Source organism: Bactrocera oleae, chromosome 2 (genome assembly GCF_042242935.1).
Source record: "Bactrocera oleae isolate idBacOlea1 chromosome 2, idBacOlea1, whole genome shotgun sequence".
NCBI lineage: Eukaryota > Metazoa > Arthropoda > Insecta > Diptera > Tephritidae > Bactrocera > Bactrocera oleae.
Window position 1 is genome coordinate 23,677,815 of NC_091536.1, and position 24,389 is coordinate 23,702,203.

The 24,389-nt window shown below is 35.5% G+C and overlaps 1 protein-coding gene across 3 annotated transcripts in view; it reads left to right on the forward strand.

Annotated features, from left to right (window-relative positions):
* The window catches only part of dpr4 (defective proboscis extension response 4), a 49,822-nt gene extending 27,681 nt beyond the window's left edge, over window positions 1-22,141 (forward strand). For all 3 annotated transcript variants that reach the window (XM_036377335.2, XM_036377334.2, XM_036377336.2), the window contains exons 3-6: window positions 4,663-4,817; window positions 9,852-10,062; window positions 10,614-10,871; window positions 16,832-22,141. In XM_036377335.2, the coding sequence (XP_036233228.1) occupies window positions 4,663-4,817; window positions 9,852-10,062; window positions 10,614-10,871; window positions 16,832-17,322 (1,115 nt within the window). In that variant the 3' untranslated portion in view covers window positions 17,323-22,141. The remainder of the gene's footprint in view (window positions 1-4,662; window positions 4,818-9,851; window positions 10,063-10,613; window positions 10,872-16,831) is intronic.
* The last annotated feature ends 2,248 nt before the right edge of the window (window positions 22,142-24,389 follow it).

The window sequence follows — 24,389 nt, forward strand, 5'->3', positions numbered from 1 at the left end:
GGCGACACATTCAAGTGGAAGCGTTTAGATACAAGCGTTTCCTTTTTTTCCACTTTTACTTGCAGCAACTGTGTCACATAGTCACATAACGGTATGCTGCAACAACTGAGGGGCTGTTTAGTGCAACGCTCTGAGTATTGTTGGGCCAGTTCAGAGAAGAAAGTTTTGCCACTCAATCGGACACACACACACACACACACACATCACAGTAGAGAATGAAAGTAACGAAAACACACAGGCAGACAGACCGACTGCTGCTCTCGTCCACCGGTGGCGATAAATGAAAATGTCTACTGTTGGGAAATTTAGGTCGAAATGCTCAAGTAGCGCGTCTGTGTGTCATCACTTTATAGTACTGTTGTTTTTATAGTTTTCCATGTTGATGTTTTTAATTTGGATTTTTTTCTGTTTTATTTGCTTGCCCCGACTATGATACCGGCTACAGTGGAAACGTCAGCATCAAGCTGCAGCAATGATATTCACTCGAGCGTGATTGTGTATATATGTGTGCAGCCGAGCGCTCGCCTTACGGTGAATATGTTCGGGTAAATGTGTTGATAAATGAAACTGTTTACGTGCATTTAGCTGTGCACATTAAACCCAGAAAAGTGTTGCTGTGTTTGTTTGTACGTGTGTCAGCACTTACAGGCGATCATATTCTCGCAAACACATGAACTCCGCCCGGAATTCGCTGGAAGTATGTCACTAACTGCTTGTTTGGCAGTGCCGTAAACTTCCACATACATATGTATGTATGTATGTATGTATGTACAGTGTACCAGCACTGTCGTTGAGATTTCTGCCCGTTTTTTAACTAGAGTGTGTGTTTTCGCTCATGAATATAAATTCGACTAAATTAAATGTGACATTGTAGTTGTAACTACTGTCAGTTTCGCTGTTTTTCGCATACTCGTGTTCAACATAAATGTGTTTAAGTGCTTTTATGGTATAGCCTCGAAGTTGCACCCTTGCGTCGAAATATGAGCGTTTTTAGAAATGCAAATTGCGAAACTAAACGTGAGAAGCAGAAGAGGAAAGGCATGCTGAATAGGTCAACAGTTCCGGCGGTTCGCTACTAAAAATAGTAGCGTATTGTATTAACATACATACAAGTATCTATTTGTGTTTAGGAAAGAAGTTATCTATCTACTTTATTAAGCAACATGCATATTTAATAAAGGAAACTAATACAAATAACCACGAAAAATTCATTTAGAACAAGCTTCAATATTGTTTTTCATATACACCACAAGTGTTTATTTGAGTTTTTTTCTTGTTATTTCAATTTTGTCAAAAACCACAGTTCACTTTGGTATGCGTTTGAAGTTTAAACGTCATGTTGTGAATTTTACATTTAATTCTTTTCTCCACACAAAAATTTGATCAAGTGCATTTTACGTTAAAAAGTTGTCGTTTTCTTCGATACCGGAAATGAGAAAGTATGTGGCGGAAATTGTATTCACAAATCGTCCAGTTAGCATTAGAGAGAAAGTAGAGGCTCTCATTTGTGATGTGTCACCTCAAGATCTCTCGGTCGAATAAATAAGATATGATTGTCGTCAAAATGCCACAAAATTTCATTTCAATATTATTTTATATTTGCCGCGGTTCGCCATGATAATATTCCCTTAATAGTGCGGGTCCAAAAATGTTAATTACTGCATATGTATGTTTGTTCTTTTAAATTACGGTAAATAATTAAGATTATGGATGCTGCTAGGTCCATTAAGTGGAGTATAGGGTCCTTACCAACCAGTGAGTTTGAGTAATAGTTCATCACTTGAAGTTCAATAAGTAAAGCAGCACTGTACTGCCCTTCTTTAGTCTTTATTTTTGGTTTTGCAAAACTCATTTCGCTAACAGTGGCATAAAATTGAAGTTTGCGGGATATATTGCCAAGTTGTCCAGCCACAGCAATATGATTATGCAGAATAACACGAGAATATTAACATAAAGGAATCACGTTGAGCAATCAGCTTGAAAAACAATAAGGATTGAATACGAAGTGTACGATTCCTTCAGCTACACATACAATTCAGCAGAAATTTAGAAATAGAAAAAATTAAGAGAAAAAGTTAAATAAACAAAAAATGTGAAAGAAAGCTTATGTAAAACCAAACTCCTGTGGATTGAGGTGAACTTAAGCAAACACTGTTGCAAAATTGCGCAGAAAAGTGATAACAAATGGAAAAGTAAGCAAAAGCGATAGATATTCATGACCTTGCCTTGACTGTGCTGAGAGAGTGAAAGAACGGATATTTACCTGGACAAAAATGGTGAAGCGAAGTCGAGCAACACCAAAACAGAAGCTAGATGAATGCACAATAAACCGAGCGCTTTGTGCCAAGTACACTTTTTGAGAATTAAGAAGAGGAAATAAAAACGTTTCTACAAATATGCAACGTCGCTGAGTTAAGTATGTACATTTTTTCAAAAAATGTGAAATTGGCAGCTGTGAGTCCCTTGAGGTGGCCTACTGGCTTTGCGCTTTAAATACTCACTACTTTTATTTTAATATTTAATGAAGTAATTGTTGAGGCAGTCCGTTTTTAATTGCTCAGCAAAGAAAATATGTTACGTAATGGTAGGCTGTACGCAGCGCAATTAAAATGACAAAAGCAATTAATAAAAGCCACCTGAGGCTAATATATGAATATACAGTAAAAAAATGTTGTAAATACTTTTATTTATAAGCTATGAAAACAAGTACAAAATAATTACTAAAGCAGCTGCAAATTTCACAAACACTTAGATGTCATATATTATAAAATTTTTTTAATTAGCTATTTTTATTCATTGTTCAAATTTTTAAACTTAGTCAGCTGAGGGGCTACCAATTCGCTTAATCTGCTTGGTTTACATCAGCAGACCATAGCTTATTCCTTTGGAATTTTAGTCAAGTGGCCTTATAAAAAGAGCTGGTTTTGATTAATAAGAATTTTAGCCTATATATTACCGTTAGCCTAGTACTGATGGAATCAAAGTTAAGTACACACCGAATCAGTTTGTAGTCATCAGATATTGAGTGATTGTAATATTTCCTATTCAATTAATTGGCATACTTCTCTACCTTCCTTCCTATGAATAGGCCTTAAGGCACACACTGCGTATACGTAACATTGGCGGCGTACACGCACGCATGCTAACAGCGTAGTCTGCCATGCGTGGAACAAATTCAATTTACACTGCATAAAATTATCCTCGAAACACCATTTTGAGCTTTTTATTTGCAAAAAACACAACAACAAATGTTTTGAACGACATCTTTAATGCCTATAAAGCCAAGCCAACTTAAATTCTCATATGCAAACCGTCGACAAAACCCATAAAATACTTTGAATTAAGCCCCAACACTGCTTCATAGTAGAATTTCGTTGTGAATAAAACTTAACTGCTTTGCGATGATTCCAAGTGGATATATGTATATATATGTAGGTATGAACTTGCCATAGCAATACTAGCATGAACATCCAGATATGCGTTCGTGTGTAAATTTTTGGAGAGTTGGGAAAGCTGCTTGACGATTATGAGACTTGATGACATGAAAAGGTGCACCGTTACGTGCTGCTTCTCTATAAGTATGTGCTGATAATAAAGGACCTGGAGGGTGAGCTGTTGGAGCGTAAATTAATTATTTTTTAATAGCAAGGTTTACAGATACGCCAGGTGTGACATTTTGATGGTGATGATGAAGAACTTGATAAGTAGGATTGGACCGGAATACTAAAGAATGCAAGATAATATTTGAAATCTGTACAAATTACAAATCATTTCTTGTGTAAGTAAAAGCTTTGCATCTACGCTGTCTGTTACACAATTTTAAATTCGCAAAGGTTTCGATGTATTCTGAGTTAAAAATAGTTCAAGCAAACAAGCTTGGTTTGTGCTCATCTCAAGGGCGTCACTGGTCGCGGACTATTTCAACATCTCGTAGGCCGAATGCTAACAGTGTAATGCTAGACGGATCTTTCCGACCTTATGGCTGCACATCGCATTTCAAGATTTCAGATTACATGCAATTCAGGAATAATTTGCGTTCTTTTCACTTCCTTGGTTGCCTTTAATCGGAGCTTTAGTCGGCTGTTGGTGTCGATGTAATAAAAGCACGAGGGTTGTGGTTTTGCTACGGTGCATATACGAACATAACTTGAAAAGAGCATCGGCTGTATGAAAATGATTGCCGTCGGGTAGGCTGTTCGATGTGGAGTTTTGGCAAGGTAAACATTTTCAACATATATAAATAGCAGAAAGAGTCACTTCAACAGTAAAACAAAATCATGAATTATTTTAATAATTTCCATGGATTACTTGTGTTCACTCGTTCGAAAAGAGCATCAATAAGCCAGCAGAAGTTTTGTACTTTTAAGCGAATTGTTTATAATAAAATATAATTTTTACACACGCAATATATTTATAATGTACAATTACCGCTACTTTGTTTATTGTTATGTTACGCGGGAAGCACTTTTTATATTTTCATAAAATTTTTAAGTAACAAAAAAAAAAATTGCTGATTTTTGTTTTGTATCAGGTGTATAAGGACAAAAAATAAATTGTAACTGTATTCACAATAAGTTTCACACAACATTTTTTATTTTTTCTATTCATTAAAAAGAAATCATGTTTCCACCTAAAACAACAAATGCGCTTTTCAATTTACAGAGACCAAAACAATATGTGGAGATGTGCCGCCGCACTATTGGGAAACTCCCTATTCTCAGCCCTACTTTGACAACTCATCGAGACGTGAAGTGACAGCGACAGTGGGCCAGGCAGCGCTGTTGCACTGTCGCGTACGCAATTTAGGAGATAGAGCGGTAAGTTGCCGTTACTTTTAGGATTAAGTATAAATAGCTTTATAATAGCTCAAGGCATAGTATCTACCTTTAGACTTATAAAAGAGCTTTCCAGAAATTACAATAAAAGATAGTTTCCTTTGCAATCACTTCGGGGTGAATCTATATAAATACATATGCACATAGACTTAAGCATTTTTCATTCACTAAGTTGTATAAAATTGTACAACGGCACTATTTTTAAAATTCAAGGTAAAGTCTCTCCACAATATTATGTAATTGCACCATTCGCACGTAATTTGCAAAACACCAACTGCGAAGTAGATAAGAGAAAAAAAAATTCAAGCAAGAGAATAAAGCACAATGAAAACAATGCGTAAGGAAGTGATCAAGAGGAAGTAATGAAACACAAAAGAATTAAGCCACACGAAAATGCACGTAGATGTTTATTTCCATATATTGTGGCCGCCAACATAATTGTCTATCTGTAAATGCACGCTGCAGGCACATAAGAGCATTGCCGCGCATTATCTTACGCGCTGTCGGAAAACTGTGGCAACATCACAATCGCCAAGGCACGCACAAGCAACAACCAACAAAGGCAAAACCACATTTTATTGTTATCTTTAAATTTTGTCGGCACTACACAATAGAGTGCAGTGAAAACGAAACACAAATAAATACGAGTAAAGAAGAAAACAAACCAAAAGTATCCCCTGCGGTATTTGCTTCAGGCTTTCGCTTAAATACGCGCGTGTATATATGTATATATAAGCACTTGTACTGGCATACCTAAAGCGCTCACAATAGCAGGCTTATGAAGCCTCAGCTGCTGCTTGCACAAGCACCCGCCAGTACTTCAAACCACACACACACATATGTAGATATAAATGTAAAGTGGTATTTGTGTTTGTGCAAGTGGTTGTGAATAAACTTATTACTTTTATCTGTCTGCGGTTTCGCATTCACCTTGGCACATAATAGAAAAAGACTTAATATAAACTAATAATTTAGCGCAACAACAGCATTTTGCTATATACCTACATTGTATTTTCGCTGTGTGCAGACTAAGAAATTTTTATAGAATGTTCACACTTCCCTCTGTGTCCTCATTTGTGCACTTACTTGCAAACGCCCGATAAAGTACTCTGACAGACAGACGGATATGTGTTAAAATTTATTTTAATAAGTGCAATCCATAGCAATGGTTGATTTACATATGATTGTGAATATAAATATTAAAGCACTGATTTCGCAACAACAATTATCAGCAATGAGATAATAGATAACCCAAGGCTGACTCAGATTTATTGTATTTTTAAATATCCCATAAATAATCAATTTACGATATATACTCTTTGTTTGTGCCGCGATAGCACAGCAGGTGACTCTAAAATATTTTACATCTTGACCAATACATACGTTATAAAACACATCAACACATTACTAACAGAAAAATATGTTCATTTATTCAGTTATCTCACTAATTAATCGATATATTCTGTATAAAGTCATAAAGTGCAGAGTTTTTCATATTCGTTCTCCCATTTCCACCATTTTTAGTGGAATATTCGTGAATAGCACGTTCCACATTGACTTCTGAAGCTCGAAGAGAGTCTGGTTTATTGCTAAAGACCAATGAATTCAAATAATTCTACAATAATTAGTCTAATGGTGTTAAAGCACAACTTTTTGGAAGCCACTCATTGTCACAATTTCTTGAAATACTCGAATCTCCAAACTTTTCTCGCAATAAATCGGTTGTTGCACGTGCTGCATGGCACGTAGCCCTGTCTCGTTGGAACCAGGTGTTGTCAAGATCAACTACTTCAAATTGCGGCCATAAAAAGTTGGTAGTCAACGAACTATACCGCTCTCCATTGACAGTAACGAATCATTTCGAAAGAAGTACGGACCGATGATTCCAACAGACTAAAAACCCCACCAAACTGTTATAGGTGAATGTAATGGTTGTTCATGCACAATTTGTGGCTTTTCTTCGCACCAGAATCGACAGTTTATTTACCGCACCACTCAGATGAAAGTAAGCCTCATCGGAGATGGCAAAAGCGCACGAAAATTTGCAATCGGAGAACCATTATTTTGATAATAAAATTTTCTAATTTGTAAACGTTGTTTTGTAAATATTGTTATATCTTTCCATTATGAAATTGTAATGATTACTGAATACAATGAAAAAAAAAATTGCAGATCATAGCATACTAAAAATGGCCGAAACGACACTTAGAAATCATATCATCCCTATTGAAAAACTCAATAGTACAGACATTTTTATAAATTTATTAGCTCCCAATTATCACTTTAATCGTTGAAAATTCTAGCCAGTTCAGTGCAGGTCGTGAAATGGTCGTTTACGTACTACCAAGTCATAACGAAATCATGTGAAAATGAAATTAAAATTCTTTAGTGTTGGCAGTTTGGTTTTATCTCTTTTGGATTGCGAACTCATAAAAGTTCTTTATTAATGGCACATCAATTTATGCAAAGCGAGCAGAATTTCTTATTGCCAAACAGTTCAAGTATGAAATACCTTTTGTAAGGAAAGTTTACATAACTTACTTATCGATGAGCTGCCTTACACTGTCGTCAATATATGTGCTTCACTTCGGGAGCACACACACACAGAGAGAGACCTATTATCCTGTAGATTTAAGCGCATGTGTTCAGATGCTCAATTTGCTGCTAGCGCCGCATAATTTCGCCGGCACAATGCCCTGCCACAATGGAGGTTACCATGTTAGAACGGGGGTTAAGTTATTACCGAACTCCGAAGACATAAAAAATGTTCGAAATGAAAAAAGAAGCAATAGGTTTTAAACTCATAGCGCAGAGGAAGGGAGCATTCATATACTTTTTTTAGTATACAACACTGGTAGTCCACACACAAAAGATTATGCCTGTGTATGTGCCACGTGCGCTGCTGGAAAGGTTGCACCTTTATGCTTTAGGTAATATTTTATGACAACCAATTCGCCATTAAAACCAATAAATGCTGCTGCATAATACAGAAAAGAGAGGTGGCATCACACATAATATCACACTGCTGCAGCAATTTCGTAGAGGAAGCGAGATGAAAATAAATATGAAAGGAAAAATAAAAAAAGGCAGCGTTATTGAAGTGTTACACTATCGGCCCATAAAATTTGCATAAGCGCATTGAAGGCTTAAAATATGCATGGCATGTGAAGGGTCAGCCACTAAACAAGCGCTCACATAAAAGCACACAAACACACACGCTCCAGTGTAGACTGTAAAGCCACAACTTATACCCAGCAGAGAATTTAATAAAAATGTGATTAATCACAGATAGCTTCCAACATATATTGTCTAGTATATACTACTTAAATTCAGTAATGTTTGTTTCATCGATTCTTAACTGTAGTGTACAATCGGGCGCTTTCGGCTAGTTAATTTTTGTATCGAAGTCAATGAGTCAGGCTTGTATTTGCTTTCCGCACACTTTGTTACTGGGATTTGTACAAAATTAGACACATAAATAAGTGCATGTGAGCTGCTGGCTTGAGTAGCGTAGGCTACTAGGTTGGCCGTTATAGGCATTAATAGATAATGACATTTTGAACGTGAGCCGCAAAGCAATTAAGGGATTGAGCTTGGCAGCATGTGCTCAAATATTTAAGCGCTTACACGAGCAAACAGTTAAAGATAATTTTTTGTTTTTTAAAACAATACTAATTTATCAGCCATATATACGTCTATAAACTAATTTTCGAAACCTTTGGCGTAGGTTTGGTCATGAACATAAAATATCACTATCATGTTAAGCGCAGCTAATCGAATTTAGAAATTTTATATTTGCTAAATTGAACTACAGACATTCAACAGTTATTAATACTATAATTTAGAAGGAGAACACAAAATGTTATATACGCGAACATCTAAAATAAGAAATGTGCAGCTTTTTTATACATATTCCCGAAGGCAATTTATTTATTTAACGACTTAAAAAAATTAACATAAAGAGAACTTAATGTTCTTTTAGAATTAGCGGTTAATTTTTAAGGTTTTGGATCCCCTTGTTTCTATAGCCGATCTTCAGAGGGCCTCCAGAAAAAGGTGTCTGGCGGTGAGGAAGATATTTCGCCGTCAAATTACCTGTAACCAAAACCAATGAAATTTAGTATTACAATAGATGAATACAGGTAATGATCCAATAAATCGTGAAAGCTTTAATTTTTGAGTAAATGGCGGCTGCCCAAACTAAAAAAAAAACAATTTTTGTGAAAAAATTTTAATTCAAAGTGGCTTAAAAATCGAAACTATTGTCAAACATCTTATTTCTTCGATCATTGCCTGAAAGATATATTTAAGAATGTTCAGCCGTTTCAGAGACATTTTTCTCACCGACCACGAAAACAGCGTTTCGCGAAAAACGCATTTAGAATTTGGGGTGCTCAATACACTAAGTTAAAAAATTCTAACAAATACGTTTATATCTCCAAAGCTATTTGTCTTGAAATTTTCGGAGAATATTTTCAAATATATGTACATTCGAAAAATGCAAATAATCGATTTTTTGAAAATTACAAGTGGATATAACCCTTTACGAATTGTAGAATATACGCGTGCTCGTATATTGTGGGCAGAAAAACAAAGAAATATGCATGGAAAGGTTTATAAACAGGATTATGCCAACAGGCTGAACTACGAAAGTTTTCAATTTAGTAATAGTTCCATATTTTTATAATTATTTAATATTATTATTAATTTTATTGTTATATTTCTATATAACTGATTTTTTTTTTTTTAAGTTTGGGTGACTTTTGATTAAACACAATGAATGCTAAAACATGTCATTGCACTGAAATAAAGCATGTTTGTTTTTTGTTTGACTTTTCCATAAGAGATTAGTTGTTAAATGTCTGAAAGTATTTGCAATATCGCTCCTTCATCGCACTGGTTTAAGTGCTTAGCAATCATAAACGAGTGTCTTCAATTCAAACCATTAAATGTGTTTTAGTTGAACGCTGAATTTCTCAAGTAGTTCTAAGCAGCAATTGTTTGCTTTCTTTGCAGGTGTCCTGGATACGTAAACGTGACCTGCATATACTCACCGTCGGCATACTCACCTACACAAATGACCAACGATTCCAATCGCTGCACACCGAGGGTTCCGATGAGTGGACATTGAGAATATCGTCGCCGCAGCCAAGAGATTCTGGCACATATGAGTGTCAAGTGTCCACTGAGCCGAAGATAAGTCAAGGATTTCGACTGAATGTCGTAGGTGAGTAATGAATAGATTTAAACGTGTAGATGTACGTAACTGGTGGATATATATAAGTATTTGCATCACTTACTACACAGGTGGTTGCGCTATTGCTGACTAACCAAATTATATTTGTGAATAAATTAAATGGCTTTTGTATCTTTTAATTTGCGAAATTCAAATAAAAATAAGAAATATTTCAATGCTGTATAATTATTAAAAAAATAAAATGCTGGAATGTCTATAATTTTAAAACTTTACATGTCATGTACTCCTGTCCTTCAAGTAGCTAAATAAACACTTAAACAAAATATAGTCGAAACACCTAATTTAGAGAACGAGCTGCAAGGCTATTATAGACAGCAATAAAGTCCTTCTCAACCCCTCATTTAAGTGCAATAGCGCAGAGTTTTTGTTTTTTTGTGTAGATGCTACCGTTTCGCCAAAAAGTTGAAGAACTTTCGTGGCTGATTTTTTATCCAACTGCTTCTCATACATGTATATATGTGCGTAACTATGTGTTTACTTTTAATTTCCTGACGGTGCTTTCACCTTTTATTTTCTTACAGTATCTCGAGCAAAAATTCTTGGCAATGCGGAACTTTTCATCAAAAGCGGCAGTGACATAAATCTCACCTGTCTCGCCATGCAATCGCCCATACCGCCATCCTTCATATATTGGTATAAGGGTAAACGCGTGATGAATTATTCACAACGTGGCGGCATCAACGTCATAACGGAACGTTCGACACGGACCAGTAAATTATTGATAGCCAAGGCAACGCCAGCCGATTCTGGAAATTATACATGCTCGCCGAGCAGTTCAGGTAAGGTCACATGCACACTCGCACACACACATAACTAAAGAACTCAACAAAACCAAGCGAGCATCTTTTAATCCTTCTACAACACAACCGTTTTCACCCCGCTGCGAAGTAGGCGGTGCTTCGCTGCGATGCGGTGTGCCCCAAAAATGCCACATCACTGCGATAGGTACACCTTTGTATGCCAATGTACAAGTATTAGCTGGCTTGTGTTTCAAGCCGCAGCTCTACGCTGTCATTTTTTAAACTCGTAGATTAAGTTTGTGGCATGTACGTGTTGCACCAGCACTCTTGCATGTTATGATTTTTATGACGCTCAAAATATCAAATTATCATTGGTGCTATACTCGCACGTAAATGTGTATAATAGCTTAGCGAGTATGCCACGAGTACATTATGATAGCGTGTTTTGGCGATATAGTGAAACGCACACTTGCAACAAAAACCGTTAAATTATCTTTAATAACATAATAAAACCACTGCAACATCAAACAAGTTCAGCAAAATCCAGAAAAATAGGCCTTAATGCCCACATCAAGCAGAGTTCGTTCAGAATTGGGGAATTAAACTACAAATTTTCTTTACACAGTTATGCGTCTATTCTGCGCTAGAATGAAAGTGGTTTATTTCTGACCGAAATCTGATAACCGACATCTCAGCGTGGTGCAAAATTCTGCAATTTTTTAGAGGAAGCTTGGGACGTTTTTATAAGACTATTCGATAAATCGAAGATGAACTCAATATCTTAAGCTTACAGAGTTTCCTGTAGTTAAAAATAAGATTAAATTATGCAATAAAGCAAATATAATTAATTATCTCTAAATGAAAAAGAAAACCCGAATAAAGTACTACAAATGAATTGTCTTCGTCAAACCCCCAACTGCTGGATAAACCAATTATTTAGCCAACGGCACACTCTCTCTCTCTCTCTCTCTCATTCTAATTAAGTGGCAAAAACAATAAACAAATAACGGGTTGTGGCAATCAATACAAAGAATCCGGGTCGCTTCATTACCCACATCAAATGCGACCGAATACAAATATTTTCGATACAATTCCAATCCACGCATTCTTCTTTTGATGTGTGAAAGCCAAACTTTGTGGTTCATTATCTTTTGCTGGAAGCGTTTAGATTTGGAGCATACTTAATTGCGTGCTTGTAATCGCCATAGTGAATGCGGAAATGAACAACACAAACACTTGTCGAACAAGAGGCATGGCTATAATGCTGGAAACAGTCACCGACGCATAACCGTAGACCGACTCTGTTGATACGACCTATCTTATGAGAACGCAACGTAAATGAACACTCACCACCATTTCTACCGTCCGCTAGTACAGAACTATCCGCGAAAATTGGATTTTTCCCGTAGAAACTAGTCAGTTATTTGTGCCCTTGCAATGCAAGCTTGCCAATCTCGATATTTTGTAGTAATCAAAAAATAAACTAGAGTATTTTTGAAATATTCTTAAACTAACTCAAATTTTCAGTCGAATTCATTTATTTATAAATATGAAGACTATTTTTAATAGTTGGATTTTAGGTTTGAGCTTATACTTTATGAAAACTTATAGCAAAAAAACTAAATTTGTGTAAAATCATGAACAAATTGAGCAATGACAACATTGTTCAAATGAAAACAAACAAGAATAACTAAATTCTACGTTGTCACTACGTGCATAACTTTTGACAAATTTCGTTTGATACGTGCGGTAAGTACAGAAGGGCTGTTTCCAACATAAGAGGTATATTGTACCTATATAAGGTTGTGATAATATACATAGATGTTTGCTTCGTTTGGTTACTACTGAATTATTGGGTTCATAAAGTCATTCTCTTCCTTCTTTGTGAATTTTTTCTGCTTCTCAGCTTATATTCGTAATTATACTGGCTTTTGTTTACATTGCAACACTATTGTTGTTTACTCGAATGTCATTGCCTAGAACTTGAAACTCTATTAGTTTATCTAACGATGTCACAGCTGTTATTTGCAAAATTGGTTAATAAATTACTCTTTCTTTGCTCCAATTTGTTTACTCTCAGATCTGCTCTTTATACTACAGCAAGTGTCTATTATATTTCTGCTGCCTCTAGGCGTTAATTGTTGTTTAGGTAAAGTAGTACAAGTATTCTACGTATGAGGGGGAGTAGCCTATGCAAACATCATGCTACTGCTTTGGTGGTGTGTTAGGAATTTGCTCCAATAAGCTATTGGTTATTTTAAAGGCACGTGAAGTATGTATGTATGTTCTTCCACATGTGCTTGGATGTAAGTGAAAGGTAAACAGCCCACCAACTTTGTAAAAGCCGATCTTATTTCAAAGATATTGAAAGAGTTTATCAGTCTGCCATGATTCAGTAAGCCGCTTTGTCTTTGTCAATACAAAATTACTATTGTTGCTTTTATTGGCGAATATATTGTCAAAAGGTGGAAAGGAGAAACACATTTTGTTAATAAATGTCCCTCTTGTGCGGACCAATGAGCTTCACAGGTTGGTTTATATATATAATATATATTTGTATACAAGAAGATGGTGCTGTATTAGCTATTCCAGTCAGATTGTAGTTATACTTGATGAGTGAAATGAAATGAAATGAAAATATTTCCTTAGTCTTTGAAACAGCTGCCGGTTGGTGCCTACGTATCCAAAACTTATTATGTGTCAGTACATGGGCTGACTTAAGTAACTGTAAACTCACACGTATTACCTTGTATCATCGGCTTCTTCCAGTACAAATAGAGAATAATTTGAAAAGCAACAGCACAAGCAAATAAAATCCTCAAACAATGAGAATTTTTAAAGCCCAATACCTCATAGTAAATATTTCCCAGTTCTCAGGGCAGATTTTACTTTGACATATCATAAAACAAAAAAAAAAAAAAAACAATTCCATTGGGTACAAAAAACAGACATATCGTTAAGATGTAACTCATTTGGGGATGCTTTTGTCGCTCATTGTCGGCAAATTCACCTTTGATGTCGCTCTGTGCATTCACACAAGCGAAAAGAGTCTAGCTACTTGAGTCGAGTTTTTCTATAGTATAAAAAAGTTAAAGTAACTCAATTTTTATTATGATTCATTTATATATATATATATATATCAATACATTTCATACTGCTAAAGATTGTAAAAAATTTAATTAAATATTTTAATTCTTTTTTATCTTGCTTATCTATCTATTATTCTATGCATATTTGCATATTACATACAAAAATTAGATAACGATATTCAAATTTCCGAATATATGGTATATACTCGTATTCACTTGAAACCGAGCGCTATTGCAACCATGAAAATAATTACATAATGAAACGGAATGCCGAATTGCGTAGCAGCGAACTGATACGAACAAGAACCCAAAGCGTGCCACCCGAGCACGAGCGGCACGGTCCCTTCGTCTTTCTTCATCGTCTCTTCGCTCACAAAAACCGGTTTGAGCTACAAAATCCGTGTGTGAAGTGAGGCTAAGCAGCCAAGCTGCAAACGTGGAATTGGCAGCCGTCACGGTCACATTTATTTTTGCTCACACAACGGGTGCCGTAATTAACGCACACTACACTCAAGTGTGAATATATAGTATATATGTACGTGCCTATATATAGCACAAATCTGAATACTTCGTATGAAATCGCTTGTGTTCACACATAAATACCGCCACACACTTAATTACACCAAATAAAGACAAAGTGTTTTACCACGAAAATCCATTAACTGCGCTTAAGTCAAAAGTTTTATTGTCTCAAGAACATTTGGATTAAAAGGTTTTTGCAGAGTGAAGTCAACAGAAGCCCAAGCATGAACTAAGTAAGAGCGCCAACACGGTGTGGGGTTTCAAAGGAATATTAGTACAATTTCCGATGTTTGCAGTGGAATATTGAATGAAGCACTTTTAGGTTAAGTTTTCAAAAATACTTGCACACAATAGACCTGACAGAGCATAAATCTACTCCCTACACAATTTATAATTTCAGCTGAATAATTGCAGAGGCAACAGCTTCTTGTAGTCGATCACATTAACTAAACTATTATTGATCGCAACAGTAAAATTTATTAAAATTAGAGATATTTAGATTGGGAACAGTTGTGTTTATTCCAGGAAAGAAATTTTAAATGCGGCACAAGCGACCCACTCTTACCTTACTTGCTTTCGAAGTAAGTGAAATATCATCAACGGCGCTTACTGTGCGCCCAGCAATTACAAATATTATCATTTGTTACTAAGTCATCAACGCAAGAATTACGTGGGCGATCTCAGCGGGGTCAGTAACAGACAAGCAAAGTTCATTAGTGCCGAAAACGACAAATTCAATTACTCACCCAACATTACCGAAGGACTTTAGGCCATTGAGTTGACTAAAGTCAGGGGGCGAATTATTTATTTATTCTTCTTTAATTCATATCGCATGATTATTTATCTAAATTTTTACCTTCTTAATGCGGCTTGCATTATACACTTCTTAAGAAAACGTGAACATTTTGACATACATACGAGTACACAATATACACGATGGACACGCTCTTAGCTTGGCAAGGAATATGGGTGGACGTCGCAGACACTATCGCTCGGTCAAGGTCAAGCTTGAAAAATCATAATTTTCTGGCTTGACAGCTGACAATATTTGTAACTTTTCATCGCTTTCACAATATTTCATATACCACAAACACAAGTATATACATAAATATATTTACGCATCTCAACGGTGGATATGATATTTTTAAGTTCATTTTTTGTTTTTTGTTCTTGCTTTGGCTGTCACTTTCTTTCTTTTTTATTATTTTCTCAATTTCGTGTTTATTTTGTTTCTTGTTTCGTCCTTCGGTCTTCGCGCTGGCTGTCACTTTCTCCCTTCAATACATTTATTTATATAATATTTTCTCTTGGCTTTCTTGGACGAAAATATTTAATATTTCAACTTTTTGTTTTTTACACTTGTCACATTTTTCATTTTTTCTTCGAGTTTATTGATGCCGAGGTGTCGCAAGGGCTTAACAAATTGAATTATGCTTACCAAGCGCGCGCGCGAAATACTACGAGTTGATATACGAACAGCGCGGTTACTTGTGGTCGGATTTCTCGGCTGTATTTCTTCAGCCCCAACCATCCGATATTTCCCAATGTTTTACTTTTTGTGGATTTTCATTGTAACCACTTTTACTTAAACTTTTTTTTTCCCCCTCGGTTTATCTTCGTATTCCCCAGGCTGCTGCGAGCCGCCTTATTGTCGCTCATTTTTGGCACAATTTAATTTAAAAACTTTTTGTATACTTTTTATGCGCGCTCGTCATTTTGACGCTGCGGTCAAGTGGCGAAATCTTTGTTTTACTCAGCGAGTTGTCAATTTAAAAGTTCTCTCTTAAAGGAATACCATTTTGTACCTGAACATATATAGGTAGTGGCCAATTGAACAGCGCGAAGCATAAATTTGCTTTTGCTGTAAATTACAGTATTTATTCGTAGCGTTTCTTTATTCAAGTTGCAGTGGAAAGAACTGAATACTCTTTACATCCGTTAGTATAAAACCGATTTTTTGAGATTTAACCTAAAAAGGTCATATAGTCTCGTTTTGGGTGTAGATCCGATCGGTTGGCGCTGTTTTTGGTGATGAAATTCTTGAAGATTGCCTCAGAAATGTGAATTTATGTCTCTTCAACATCTTTCCATGCCTTTAAATAGATTTGAAATCTTCCCTGTTTCAGCTGCTTCTCCTTTTTACTTCTGTTTTTCAAATTGAAGAACATTTTCAATATTTCCGAAGCAATACTTTTTACTCGCAAGTCCTCACCTCTCTCTTTTCTTAAATTTGTGGGTGAAATGTCAATGAGCCACACTAATTCAAATCTCTTCACAAATCATTTTAACACACAGACTAATCAAATACCACAACCAGATCATTGCCATTTCAAAATGGTTTGTCTGTCACAACTAATACATTTCTCGCATTTTCTTCTCTTCGTATAGATTCTGCATCGGTGGTGGTGCACGTGATCAACGGTGAACACCCGGCCGCCATGCAACACGGCAACAGCAGCGCTAATCGCCTATCCAATACACTACACGGCTTTCTCCAACGAATAACCCGACGCGCGCTCACCACACTGGCCGCAAGCTTTACCAAAGTAACAACAACAGCAGCAAAGTGTTCAAGTGAACATCCTCTGGTCACCGGGCTACTGCAACGCCAGACAGTGTGGCCTGTGACGTTGTTCTGGCGCTTGCTACAACAGCTACTGCTCGCCGCGACCACAACAAATTGGTGCATCGTGTCTGTGGGTTGGTTGCTCTCCAGGTGGGCCCTGCAATGCGGTCACTGGCAGCATCGTCAAGCACAACTACAGCAACAACAATTGCAAATGCAGAGACACCAAGTGCGACGGCCACTAGAGAACCATTGCTACTGCTGGTGGTGGCATTGGCGGCGGTGGGCCGCTAGCGCTTCATTGCTCAGGTGATTGCAAAATTGAGCAAAAGCGCGCAAATAAGCGAGTATGAACAGATACAATGGCATGTAGAGGAGTGTATCGACTGCGATTTTGCACATTTAGTGATTGTAGTTGTAATTGTATATATGTAGGCATGTGTATTTTTTATTGTTTTAGTTTTTTTTTTAATCTTTTGTTTCACCAATCGCTCAGTATGCACAGAAAGGTGAACAGTTGCTAGTCTCTCTGATAAATTTTAATATTCAATTATTGTGATTGCGTTGCCTGGAAGCGCATGGAAGTGGACTCGTATGACAGACATTAATACGACTTCATTTGTATTGTAATTTGATCGGTTTAAACGCAAATTTCATTTTCATGATGCCTCGGTGCAGTGCGCAAATAGCATTTTAACCAAATCACATTTTAAATGCATATAAAATGCAAATATAAAAAGACAAGCATAGAAATCGGTGATGAAAAATAACTGAATCATTGAGCGCATGCGACACTATATAATTGATGTATTGACTGTGCTGCGTAGCATTTAAGAACAATAATTCGTGTAAACAACGCATTTTCTGATTGTACGACTAATGAGATCATAATTGTAATTAAATCACTCGTTATAAATGTATATGATAAAGATTAGCATTTATATGGCTTATACTCGTGTGTGGTGAAAAACATTAAATTAAACGCTACAAATTTGTAAAGAGTATAAAGTGCTATTAGGCACAGAAATTTCAAACAGTATTGCAAGCAACGAAAATCTAAAAGTACTTTTGGGGAAATGGTTTAAATATTTACACGAGCATTTTAATCAGTTATGGCTGGACTTTTTAATATTTAAAGAAAAATTCGTATTATTTTTAGAGAGCACTGTCCGTTCTTACATTTCCTAACTCATTTTCAACATAGTAAAAATGCAGAACTGCTTCACCGCCAAAGACTAAGCGGCTCATTACTCCTCTCTATATATTTTATTTTTTATACCCAGGGTATAAAGGGTTTGCCACGAAGTTTGTAGCACACAAAAGGAAACGTCGAAGACCCTACAAAGTATATATATTATTGATAAGCGTGACGAGCTGAGTCGATTTTGCCATGTCTGTCTGTCTGTCCGTCTGTATATATGCGAATTAGTCCCTTAGTTTATGATATAACGACCAGAAATTTTACACACGTCTTTTTCTAACCAAGAAGCTGCGCGTTTAACGAAATCGCCGATATCGGACCACTAAAGTGCTTGTAAAGATGACTCTTTTAGTCGGTGAGATATCTTCATGAAATTTGCATTAGATTATGTATTAGACAATAATGCTATCTCCAAAGAAATTGCTAGTATCGGATAACTAGAACATATAGCTGTCATACAAGCTGAACGATCGAACTCAAGTGCTTGTATCTTCAAGAAATTTGGATAGATTATTATTCTGTGCATCGCTACAATCCTATAACAAACTGTTTAGATCGAACCCATATAGCATATAGCTGTTATATAAACTGACGGCTCAAAGTCAAGATACAGAACTTTTTATACCCATTTATGCTAGAAAAATGCAGCTGTGAAGGGTATTTTAGCTTCGGTGCAGCCGAGTTTAACGTTTTTTCTTATTTTATGTTAAAACTTATTTAATTTGTTTTGTAGCCTAAAAATTTAAAATATTACCTTATATGATAAAGTAGGAGTGCATTTATAGCAAATCGTGGACCATTTGGCACGGTTATAAGAATTAAGAAGTTAAGATGGGAATTGTCTTTGCCTGAAGTGGTGCTTGTGGAAAATGTACACCCGCCAGAATCTGTATGGGCGGCATTGCCTATCTAATATGAGCACATTTACATACATACATGTGTACAAAAACACATTCCCTGGGTATCGTAGGTTGTACACAAAGCAAATTAAAAAATAGAATGGACGGGAATGAAATAAACTTGGAAATATAATATAATAAAAAACAAATTTTTAAATTGAAAAGCAATTTTAACCAATTTTGCATTTATTAAGTGACAGCCAAATTATTTTGGGCACTTGAATCATGAATTACAAATCCCAATGCGCATGAGAGCTTCCCCGGTACTATAAGCTACTTTAGTGCAGTGGCTTACCAGCTAATACCTAGAACCAGGCACATATTTATTTCTAATCGCATAATTTTCTGCTCTGTTTCATTGCGTCGACGCACTGGCACTCAAATCGACAAATGTACGCGCGCATACACTTAAACACCTTAAACACTTTCACATATCCTGCATATATTTTGGTATAGGCTCCTGTGCCTGTGCGCGTACACATGCATGCGCGTGTGTACATAAGCGCGCAAGTACTTGTAAGCGGAAGCAGCGCCAGCTCTAAGCGCTCTTGCGTGGCCATGCATGAAATTCGTGCGCATACAAGCACACCTTCCACCACTTATTTCCTCATTCCATGTGGCAATAATTTAGTAAAATTTTTATGCACCCATATGCAAGTAATTGTCCTTTGCAGCTCCGTTCATAAAAACACATTAGGGCATAATTTCACGCAGCGCCCTTGTCGCTTGGGTGAGCATTCTAAAAGGTGGCAAAGAGGCTAGGTACAAGTGGGGCTTGTTTTTCAAGTGTGCCCATATTTTTCATGTACACACAATTTTTGTCGTAAAATATGAAGTTACTACAAAAATCTACAAGAAAAAGTGTTAGCACGAATGTTTATGAAGTGGAATATGCACGTACACGTACATAAAAGACCTTTGTAAATTTAAATTTAAATGTTCACAAAATATTTCACGTTTTTGTGATAGAGGCTGTTTCACGCTGTTTGGAAATTAATTCTGAAACAATTTTGTGTACGATAAGGTAATTTACTATGTATTTTCGAAAAGCAACTTATAATTGACTCGGCGTCATGTACAAATTACTGCTTGTTTTTACAATACTAAAGCTTGAAGTTTGGATTAAAGTTTTTTACATTTTTTCGAAAATATTTGAAGGGCCAACAGTTATATAAACACATTTAAAATATACTGTTAAAATTACACGGAATATTTCTCGTAGTATGCCTAAAACTTGATGTGGTTAATTAATTGGCAGCCCTAATGTGCGCGAGCTGATATTTATATCTGACTTAAACACGTACAAACGCGGCTGCTGCTCGCACACTTGCCTCTTTTAAACGTTTATGCAAAAAGGCATTTTGTTTGTATGCATATCGTATGCATATGAATTTGTTCGCTCCAGGGAAATATAATTTTATTAATATCATCAAATTTTATGCCACAATAATAAAAGTAGGCCATAATGTTGCCAATGACAATATTTAATTTTTAATTTTGCTTTAAATATTTGTTTTTGTTTTTGGTACTTCCTTGATTACTTCCTTTGTAATAAGCGCATGGCATATTTCGCACGAATTTAATGTCACAGGGGAGTTTAGTTTTTGGTATCATGCCTCCAACCACTGATAACTGGAGCATGAAATTTATGAATACATTTAAATTACGAGAATAATTCAATTAATTTTTCATTGTCCTGCAGGATACAAAAATAAGTTAATATTTGCATTTTAATTACGGCCGGCGTGTGAATTTTGAGCGTCAATTGATTGAATTCATCCTTTAGCAGCTTTTGCTTAATTAATAATAATACCAATATATAACTGATAGATATATGAATTTTGGGTAAAATTTAGTACTTCGCCAAGTGAAATCGTCCTTCATAGGTAACATGAAATCGTCATTCATAAGTAACGCGAATTGAGTTTTGTTAATTCGAAATAAAGTTTATGCGTGCTTACCTCCAAACATGTTCTGTAGTAATGCTAATATTGGAATTTGCAATGGAATGTTTTTAACTCCCTCTAAAGTTCCTAGATCTCGTAGTTTTCTGAAGTTCAAAAAACAGCCATTTAACCCCTTATATTTTTGAAAAATGTAAATAAATATGTACATATATATAGATGTATATAGAAATTGTGTAGTGTAATTTAAGCAGTCCGTTTGGCGATTAACGCTACTCATAAACATACATACATACACCTTTACATGTAAGAGAATATTACGCAGATGTTGAATGTAGGTAAAATTATAGCCACTTAAACCAAAACAATAAAGTAAAGAATTTTTGAAATGTGAAACCTTGTAACCCGAGAATTACCTTACTCTACCAAGTTGAAAAATATTAAAACTAAAAATAAAATACTAAATGTAATGTGAATGCAAAACCAAAAATCCATTCAAAGTATATATGTTAAAAAGAAAACCTAGAAAGAAGCAAAGCTATCGAAAATAGACAGATGAGAGGCAACTTCTAAATTGAGAGACGTTAAAATGCAAATAAAGCACAAAATATAAATATATTATATGCCACACGAGTGATTAGAAAAGTAAGATATTGAAAACACTCATTACAACACAGTTGTGAGTCTAAACGGTAAAATTAAGTAAATAAGATACAAAGAAATGAGAGAACCAAATATTGAACTCTTTGCGGTACATTGACTAAAGAGCGGTCCATTGCCGCTTAGGCCAGAGCGGGGATGGAAGGAATAGTAGCTGAACATGGTTCGAGTTACACTATTCCGCCGATGATTACTAATTGTTAGAATTAATTTAGTGTAAGTCACATATAAATCCACATGCAGTGTGTCGAATTACAAGTATTTATAAGATGAATAAAGCAAAAAAAACAACAAAAGTTAGTTAGTTAAGTTAGTGAAAATAAATACCAATATATAAATATTTTTTATTTGTATTGAAATTTTGAATGTTTTTCGGGTTCTTTTTTGTTTAGGCTATAGAAATTTAAAATTAAGCGGAAGAAGAGATGGCACAGAAATGTTGTAAAATAAAAAGTATATGTTAAAATTAAAAAATCAACGCCTTTACTTACACATAATTATTTGAAGACAGTATTAATGCGCTGTAATAAGTTTGAGGTGAGTAAAAGAACACACGACACACCTGCAATCATTTGCATATCATATGACATTATTAAGCTTACTTTTAAGTGTACTAATGTGAAGATACCAGTACAACAAGAATTAGTTCAAGCATTATTGAGGTGTTAGCTTTGCCTGACGGTGTAGTTGTGCGCTTAAGCTGCGCTTTAGTCTAGACTGATTCCAATTATCCAGTGTTCTTTTAAGGAAATAATAATAGGAAATGTCGTAACTTGCAAGTGATTTTTTGTAATATATTATACATTAATTACAACATTTGAAGAAAAAATAAAATTTAAGTACGTTTCAGCAATGAGTCAATGAGAATAGAAATATTTTTTATATTACCAAACTACTAAATAGCTCACATAACAGTATCTACGAATGTCCAACTAAGAAAAGAGAAGAATGTCAAGAGCAACCAAATTCAGTAAACCCGGCGCACGTTCGCCTCCAAATCATTAGTTATTTTATGTACTACAATAACGCAGCTTTGAGCTTGATTCACTCCACGTCAATTTTAATATTTTTTTACTTAGTCGGTAGGCATTTTTGATATAAATTTTTGTCGTTAAGTAAATACAGGTTGGTATTGATAAGTAGAGTTATACAGGTTTTTTGAAAAGTTTCTGTACTCGAAATAAAAAAATACTGTTTTTGTTACGAAATATATTTTTTTACTCAATATAAACTCCTTAATCTACAACACACTTATGCCAGTGAGCATCCAATAATTTTATGCCATCGCTATACTAATGACTTTCCGGAAACTCTACAAAATATCCGTCTACGGCTGTAATAGCTTCTTCACACGACCAAAACCCCTTTCAACGAAGGAATTGTTTCAGGTTTCTGAAGGGCTGGTAGTCGCTGGAAGCCAAATCTGGTGAACACGGTGGATGTTCAAGCTATTCGTACTTTAATTCGTTGAATTTTTCCATTGTTAAAACACCTATGTGAGCAGGTGCATTGTCTTGATGAAAAATGAAAAGATCTTTCCTCACGAATTTTTTTATCCAGCTGGCTGCAATACTCTAAAGGCTGCAATTATATGCAGGGTTGATTGTTTTACCTTTCTGCAAATAATCAATCAACAAAATTCCTTTTACATCCAAAAAACCTGATGCCATAACCTTTTTTGCTGATCGTTGTGACTTCACCTGCTTTGGAGCTGTACAACCAACTTTAGTCCACTGTAAACGTTTTTGTTTCAATTAAGCATCACAGTGGTGGATCCAAGTCTCATCCATAGTTATAAAACGATGATCAAAATCGGTTTTATTCTGCTTAGAACGCTCCAAATTATGCTGAGAAATTTTTTTTCGTTCCAGTTGGTGCAAGTAGTGCTATTTCTTTAGAAAATAGAAATTTTTCAACTAACCTGTATGTTATTCAAATCTTACCATATATCATTAGTAGTTCTAGGATTTTAATCATTTTGATTTATATGATAGATGAAATAATACGAAAATTAACGCGATTATCGAGATGTTTAATGCAGTTTTTATTGCGGATTCAAAAATAAAAACCTATGCGCATAAAAGTATGCAATTATTAATTCGTAAAACTACATATGTAATACATTAAAGTTATTTCGTTTAAGCCGCATATATTATGGCTTTCATAATCAAAGAGAATTATGCGCGACAAAATTTATTGCACAAACAAACAAGTACTTACTACACAGTCATCCGAATAATTAACGAGCTCATTACTTTTTGCATATGCATATGTCCATGCACACAAATAAATGTAAAGCAAATTGTTTATTTTTTTTTATTTTTTTGTTTTATCATTTAGCTTTTTAAATCATGCAGTTATGACACAGAAGAGAGAAAAAAGTTTGGCGAAAAAATTAATCGCTCATTACGTGTGATCAAACCCGTTGATTTATTAAACTAATTAATTTTTTGTCATGTTGTGCCGTCAAATAATATGTTAAATGTATTCAGTTTATCCGCTTGTTGTCACTTTGAAGCCGCTTTCATTTGAACAGTTAGAGTTGCAAAGCTTCTCTTACTCTAGGCTTCGCCTTCTTGCTGAGCCGCCCCCCACGGCTCCTTGCAACGCGCTGCGTAGTATATGAAAATAAGCGCCTCCATATACATGACAATGTGAACAACATCCGGCATTTTGAGGCAGCGACGTCAGCAGAAGCTAATTACTTAATGACCTG